This window comes from Charadrius vociferus, unplaced genomic scaffold, assembly GCF_000708025.1.
Source record: "Charadrius vociferus isolate BGI_N301 unplaced genomic scaffold, ASM70802v2 scaffold477, whole genome shotgun sequence".
Taxonomy (NCBI): Eukaryota; Metazoa; Chordata; class Aves; order Charadriiformes; family Charadriidae; genus Charadrius; species Charadrius vociferus.
Window position 1 is genome coordinate 3,128,336 of NW_009649449.1, and position 7,198 is coordinate 3,135,533.

General features: G+C 46.5%; 1 protein-coding gene across 1 annotated transcript in view; it reads left to right on the plus strand.

Moving 5' to 3' along the window:
• The window catches only part of PUSL1 (pseudouridylate synthase-like 1), a 28,803-nt gene extending 22,864 nt beyond the window's left edge, over window positions 1-5,939 (plus strand). Inside the window, exons 6-8 of the mRNA XM_009889585.1 lie at window positions 603-657; window positions 4,600-4,762; window positions 5,796-5,939. Coding sequence (XP_009887887.1) covers window positions 603-657; window positions 4,600-4,762; window positions 5,796-5,827 — 250 coding nt within the window. The 3' untranslated portion in view covers window positions 5,828-5,939. The remainder of the gene's footprint in view (window positions 1-602; window positions 658-4,599; window positions 4,763-5,795) is intronic.
• Window positions 5,940-7,198: the final 1,259 nt, after the last annotated feature.

The following is a 7,198-nucleotide window of genomic DNA, read 5'->3' on the forward strand; positions in this document are numbered from 1 at the left end:
ATCTGCCATTGCCCACGTTCCAATGCTGCAGCTGGATTCCTCAGGCGTGTCTGTGTCCTGACTTGCTTGTCCTGGCCTTTCCAGCAGCATGTGGATGTCGCAGTAGGCATTGCTGAGTGTTGAAATTCATTCTGCAAAGCCTGTAAGGACCACATGACTCTCTCAAGCCAGCTCCGCGTGCAACGGCAGAGTTGCTTTGCTAGGGTTGGTTGTTTCTTCTTTTCTCCAGGAGGCATCAGACTACATTCCTCAAATCAGTGGTCTCCTAGCAGTCTGCTTGGTTGCACCTTGTTTTATGTTGCCCTTTCCCTTTTGTTTGAATGGTTATATACTTAGGTTTAAGGCAGCAGGAAGATCAAGCCCCATGAAACTAGGTACACACAAAACAGGCAGGAATTGTTTCACCCCAGAAAACATCTGCATCTGAGTAGCAAATGAGCAGTCTGGTGTTCAAAAGCTCATGATGCTGTTTCAGGTTGATTGGGGGCTGTGCAGCTTCTTATTCATTCTACTTCAATTCACCTGTGATTTATATTTCTCTTGTGGGTAGAAGAGCCATTTGAAACGTGATTTTTAAATGCTTTTTTTGTTCCTTTCTTTAGGGGACTGGAGTTTTGGGAGTTGAAGTTCAGAAGCAGATCGTTTCTTTACCGACAGGTACTGTTTAGTGCTGTGTTTGGCACACACTGCCTCCAAGAACTGAAGTGTTGCTATCACTGTAATTATTGATTGGTTTAACAGTGTTGCATCCCTGTGTAGTGCCATCTCTGTTGCAGAGCTGGTGTTACAGCTGTGTGACACACAGAGGGACCTAGCATCAGAAGGGTGAGGTTCTGTAGTCTTTGTTTTATCCGGTAGAACCAGAATCTCTGAAGTTTGTGCCTAAAATGATTGTCCAAAGACACAGAATCGTGTGGGAGGATGGAAAGTTTTGTTTTCCACAATCTTTGTCCATGCAGTCTGAGTGGTAAAACCCAACAGACATATGTTCTTGCTCTGCTGCATGGCACTGGGCCCAGCAAAGACTGCCTGGAATTTTACTTTCTGGCTTTGGAGCATGAAGTAATTCTCAGTGTTACACAAAGGAGCGTTGGGAAGACCTGATTCAGCTATGCAGGCATGACTGCAGGATCTTTCCCTCTGCCATGCTGTCTACTCTCCACTGGGTTTTCTTTGAAATAACTCCAGTGGGGGTTTTGCTGCAGTCCTCAGGGGAGACAGCTCTCTCCGCAACTTAATGGATCACCTCGTTAGGAAACAGTTGGCAGTTCCCATTCTGCCTATCCTGGCCATGGTCACACTCTGGAGACACAGAATAGGCAAGAAGGGGCTTGGTTTTGGGAAGAGAGAGGGGGTGTTTTGTGGGAACAGCAAGCAGCTATTTTTTATTCTGTTTTGACAAATCAAATTTGTTTTTATCCTGTGCCAAGCAACACTCTGTAAGCTCTCTGACAGTGGGTGTCTGGATATGAGCAAGGGAAGAGCAACAACATGCTTGAGAAGGGCTTGATATACAGCAGGGATTTGCTTCATCAGATGTTCTTGTGACAAGGAGAAAATGCTGGTAACCCATTTAGTGCTTTAGAAGGGAAATGCTACTTGGTGACATTGTGCAGAGAGAGCAGTTACCCGTAATGCTCAGCTCAGCCTAATGCCCTCTCGGAACCGTGTTCGCAGCAGCTGCTTTACAGTGCGCTGGCAGGCTGTGGAACAGGCTGGACACACTGAACTGGCACTCTTCTACCTGAGCATCTGCTTCTCCACTCTGTCATAGAGAGGTGGTCCTCTGATCTCACCTCATATAGCTGCTACAAGTATTGACATCTGGATGCTATTGTTAGAGAAAAGGGTTGAACAGTCCCAGAAACTGTATGTATGTATTTTTGCTGAATAACGTACAGAAAGGGGGAGACACCAAGCACATGGCTATTTCAGATGCGTACCATTAGGCTGCGTTTACATTAGCTAACTCCAAGTGTGGAGACATCAAAGCTAAAGTCAGAGCATACAATGACCTCTAGTGAGGGATGGATAAAATAACATCTGTCAGGGATCTGTGCTTCTCTGTGCCATCTGCTTAAAGGCAGGCTCTTGGCACTCCACACTGCAGTTTAAGATCAGAGCACACAGGGAGAGACGGTGCTTGCCTTTGGATAAATATATCTTGGCTTGTTGGACCTTTCTCATTAATGGTGGTAAACGTGATCAGGTTGCTTAGTGGGCTTTGGTTTATTCTTTTGTAAATGTTAACGGGTCAGAAACTTAGACCAATGTTTCATTACAGCACTGCATTTAAGGTTTTGGAGAGCTTGCTGTGCTTTGAAAGGTCATTAATAGAATGAATGTTTATTTGGGCCGAATGACTGATTGTGCCTGCGCAAGTGGGGATGTGTTCTGGCAGCAGCATGAGAAGGTGAATCAGACAGGACCGTGTCTGCTTGACCAGTTTCCCCCACGTGGGCTGGTGCTGCTGTTGCCTGTAAAGTTTGAGACTGGAGGACAATTCTTCCAGTGTGGACAGAGAAAACAAGTAGGAGATGGTGAAAGTGGGATGGCTCGGGCTCAGCCCTTGGCAAGGGCTGAATTTCAGTGTGGCTCCTCTGTCAAATAAGACTTGGGCTCGGCCAATCTGTGGCGTGTTCTCTTAGGCAGTGCAAGCGCTCCTGTGAAAGTGAGTACAGGCAAGCCCAAGCAAAGTGCTGGCAGCTTCTGGGAGGGGGTTCAGCTCACCCCGTAGCTCACACCGGACACATGAAGTTCATTGTGGTGTGCTGTTTCTTTCCCATCAGAGAAGCATTTCTCATGATAGGACTGTTCATACAAGCCTGTTCAGTGGCACTGGGACAGGGTCTAGCTTTTCTTGAGCCTTATCTCTTGCTGAACAAAAGCCTGAAAAGGACTGCCCTTCTCCATCTTTGTCCTTAGTTTCCCCAGAGAACCAGATGTTTCCCTGAACCATCCCCAGATGTTTTTTGCACAAGCTTTCTTGATGCCAATGGGAAGCAGGTAACCGCCTGTGTACTAGTCTCTGGATAAAAGTCTCTCTAGGAGTGCTTTGCTGAGAGTGCTTTTGGCACGAGGTGAGGGTTATTCCTCGACAGCAGCTTCATGAGGCTGCCTTGACATAGGAAGTACCAGGAAGACGAGTGGTCAGTACTCTGCCTTCGGAAGGATGCCTTCAGCTCATGAAAGGGGTGGAGAGAACTGTAGCCACCACACAGGGCTGTAATATATAGCTAGTCACAGGGAATGAGCGTTTGGTGTGCAGGTGGCATTGGCAGATGCAAGTCTTGGCCCTCCTGGAACAATGTGTCTTTTAGGAATATAGAGGGAAAAGCTGTTTTTTTAGCCAAGTGGGTGCTGAAGTGTGAGGGGTGTTTTTGCAGGAGGTGAGCACGGTGGTGTGAAATCTGCGCTAACCCACTAGGTCTGGAATTGCTGAGTGTGGAGGGAGGGGAGGGAAGTTGTGACACACAGAGATGTTTGAAATACCAGTTTGCTGCACTGGGGGGATGTTGTCTGGTGGGCTGTCCTACTTGTTTTTTTTTTTCCTTTTATTTCTTTGGCTTGCTGAGGGAGAAGCAAGCCTCACCTGGAAATGGTGTTGCTTATGTATTAAAAACCTGTGAGCTGAGCTCTCCCAGCAAGCATGTGAGCTTCCTGCCACAGACGGACATGTGGGTGCTGCTACTGCTGTTTCTGAACAGAAACCATCCTCTGCTCAGCTCTCTTCCCATATGTGATGAGAACAAGCCTTGCTCCAAGGCAGTGCTGTATAGCTGGAGATCATTGTGTTACAGGTCCTCGTCTCATTCTTATGAATATCTTTAGTCGTTGGGAGGGAAGACTTAAAGGAAGCGGGGTAATTTTGCTAGTTCTTCTCCCTTCCCTACCACCAGCTTTGGTCACTGGAAGATGCTGTGCCACTGCATGTTGCAGAGAAGCTTAGCTGTGTCATGTTGTCACCCCCATCAGTGTAGAACCTAGGCAGCCCATGCAATCCCTGCTAAAAGGGGAAAGAACACCTTTCCTTCGCAGACTGTGGGGTGACTGTGCCTGCTGGGGCATGCTCGGGGATGAAGGGAGAATGAGAAAGCGAGCACTGGAAATAGTCCCTGTAGGTGTGTGATACCAAAGGCATACAAGGGGCAGGCTTGAACCTGATGGGCAAGTCCGGGCTGTGACTTGTGATACTTCAGTGGCACTTAAAACGAGGGTCAAACTATTCTTTATGCTTCTTTCTTAACACCCAGCTGGACTAGGATCAAAGTGCATGGCACTGGGAACAACTGATAGTACTAGGAACAGTAGAGGAACACCAGAAATTAGGCTTTCTGGGAGCTATGCATTTAATAATAGTGATGTACCTATATTCAGGAGCAGGTTTATATTAAGAAATCATGGTGATACCATTCTTTCTGGAGTGACAGGCATTGAACACTCGTTAGGTTTCTAGCTTGACTTGCCATCAGTAGTAACCGTGGGCTGTTAAACAGTGCAATACTGCTGATAGCACAAGTGCAGGATGCCGGACAGAACTTCCTAATCTCTTTAAGTTTTACAAGGTCAGCTCCTAAGCTGTGTTCTCTGTTTTTCCAGGTCCGAAGAATGGTTGGGGCTCTAGTTGCAGTTGGCCAAGGAAAATTAACACCGCGTCATATAAAGGAGTTACTGGAGATAAAAGATTCACGGGCTTTTCCACCAAATGCCATGGCTCCGCCATCTGGACTCTTTCTAAAATCAGTGGAATATAATGAAGCAGGTAAGTGAATGGAGGGAATGGCATTTGTTTTGTAGGAGTCAGATCTCATGCTGAAGGGCGCAGTAGCACCCACAGTCTTCCTTTACGTGCCGCCTGACCTATGGCTCACAGCTTTGTTCGTTGACACCCACCTCAGAGAGAATGCTTCAGACTGTAGAGGTGTTTACAGCAGTTGTTATGGAAATATTGTGGAGGTTTTTTCCTGGTGGATTTCCTTCTCTTACTTGCAGGGTAGTAAAAGAGAAGTTGTGTTGACAATGACTTTGGGATCTCATGTGAATGATACTTTAAATTCTCATCAGTTCTTGTTCTGTCCCTGACCATGTACAAAGACCAAATCTGTGGTATGTAGGCGCCTACAGATCTATTTCTGTTCACTCACTTCTCCCTTGGTATTTATGAGAGGACAGAGAGCAGATCAGCCTCTTGCTTATATGGTGGCTCTCTTAATTTAACAGCATCTGATCTAAACTATTTAAGTTTTTTAGCTTAAAGGAAAAAAAAAAACGAGAGGGGAGCAGATTTGCAGAAGATAGCAAATAGATGTCATGGAAGTGATAGCAGGTATTTAAAGCTGCAAGGATTAATCCATCTCTGATTAATCCAGTACCCGTGAAATGTGGATACAAAGGATTTTCCACCACACTGCGGACCTTCTCCAGGCTGCCTTGTCTCAGACCACAGACCTCCTACGGGTGGCCTTTGAGCACGCTCTCTCCTGCAGCAGCGGTGCACACGCTGGGGCTTCAGGAGGACGGAAAGGAAAGGGAAGCAACAAAGAGCAGTGCAAGGAGCTTGAATGTAGTTCTGAGCACTCGGCCTGCCCTTGAGAAGGCAGCTGCTGCTCGCTGGGTTTGGCCCTCTCCAGCGGTGCTTTTCCTAACAGTGCTGGATCTGTCTGTGCCAGTGGGGAGGAAGCCCAGCCGGGAAATGAAGACCACAGATTTTAAGTGCTTTCAGGTGGTTTCAGTGCCATCTTTTTCCCTAAATCAATGTTTTCTTTTTTTTTTTTTTTTTCTTTTCCTCCTCTCAGATTTGGACAGTACAGTTTCCCCAGGAGAATAGCAGCTCTGTGAGATACGGCTGTGTGTGAAAGGACTGTTGTGGAGATGTGATGGAGGTTTGCCAAGCGCTCTTTACACAATACATGGTCTTGTCTCAATAAAAATCATTGACTGTAACTGTGGACATCTTCCTATCATGTGTTCTTGCCCTCTGAGACTGCCAAGGGGAAAGGAAGAACAACTCCATGCTGCTTTCAGATAACTGCTTTTTTTTTTTTTTTTTTTTTTTTTCTGAAATTCTGGTGTGTGCCTCAAACAGGAGGAGGAAGGAGTGGGGCTGGGGGTTTTTGGTTCATTTGTGCTGGTGTTTTGGGTTTTTTTTTCCCTTCTGTGGTGTGTGTGGGAGGGATACAGGCTTAGAATGGGGGAGAATGTCGCATTTCCTCTCTGCCTCTCTGCTCTGTAACCCTGGCTTTGTACAGCAAGGGACAGCTGTTACTGTTTGATGGAGTGACTTACAGAAACAGCCTTTGAAAACACTCACCATTTCCTCTCCTCATCAGCAGTCACTCTCTTGCTGAACTGTAGTGGTGTTTGTCCTGTCTCCTGGTACAAAGTCATGTCTGTTGCACTTAGGATGAACAGGGCAAAGTTCCTTTGAGGTCACTTAAACCTGTTTTGATGGCCACAGCCTGGCCTAGTAGCACAAGCAACAACTGCAAGAGTGAGTCAGCCTAAACATGAAATGAAGCATTTTTGGCAGTGGAGGCTCTGCAGCCAGAAGGTGGCTGCCACGCTGTTGCTGGGCTCCAGTTTGCTTGTGGCCACCTTCTGCTCTTCCATAGCTGTTGGTGCAGTGGTACTGCAGAGCACGCTGGAGTCTGTTGGTGATCTAAGGGTGTGTGAATCATAGTGCAGAGCAGGGAGCAGAGATAACTCTTTTTTTTTTTTTTTTCCTTTCTTTTTTCAAGCCACTCTAACCTCAAGTTTTGCCTGCTTGCCCAAGCAATAAAATACACATTGGGTAACTTGTGGGTTTTTTTTTCTCGTGAATGACTCCAGGATCTCTGTCTGTTTTGGTTATAAAATGACTGTTTGAGTGCTAGGTTACAGGAAAGAGGATGAAAATTGTGACTTACAAAGTTCACAGAAGAAACAATACCTGGTGTAAACACTCCTGCAGTGGAAGCAACGTGCAGCTGAGATGCCCAGTACCGCCGTAATTAATCTCCCCTTTGTCCCTGAGAGCAGGAGAATGACAGAGCGTGCCAGTTTGTCAGAGCAGACAGCCCACTTGATCTGGTAAGAGGATGTTCTTTGTTACGTGGCAATTCAAAGCGATACAGACTATCGCATTCAGATAAATAAAGAATCTTAATAACCTCTTGAGAGACTGTGGAGTTTCCGCTCTCTGTTTGCATGGTGGAGGGCC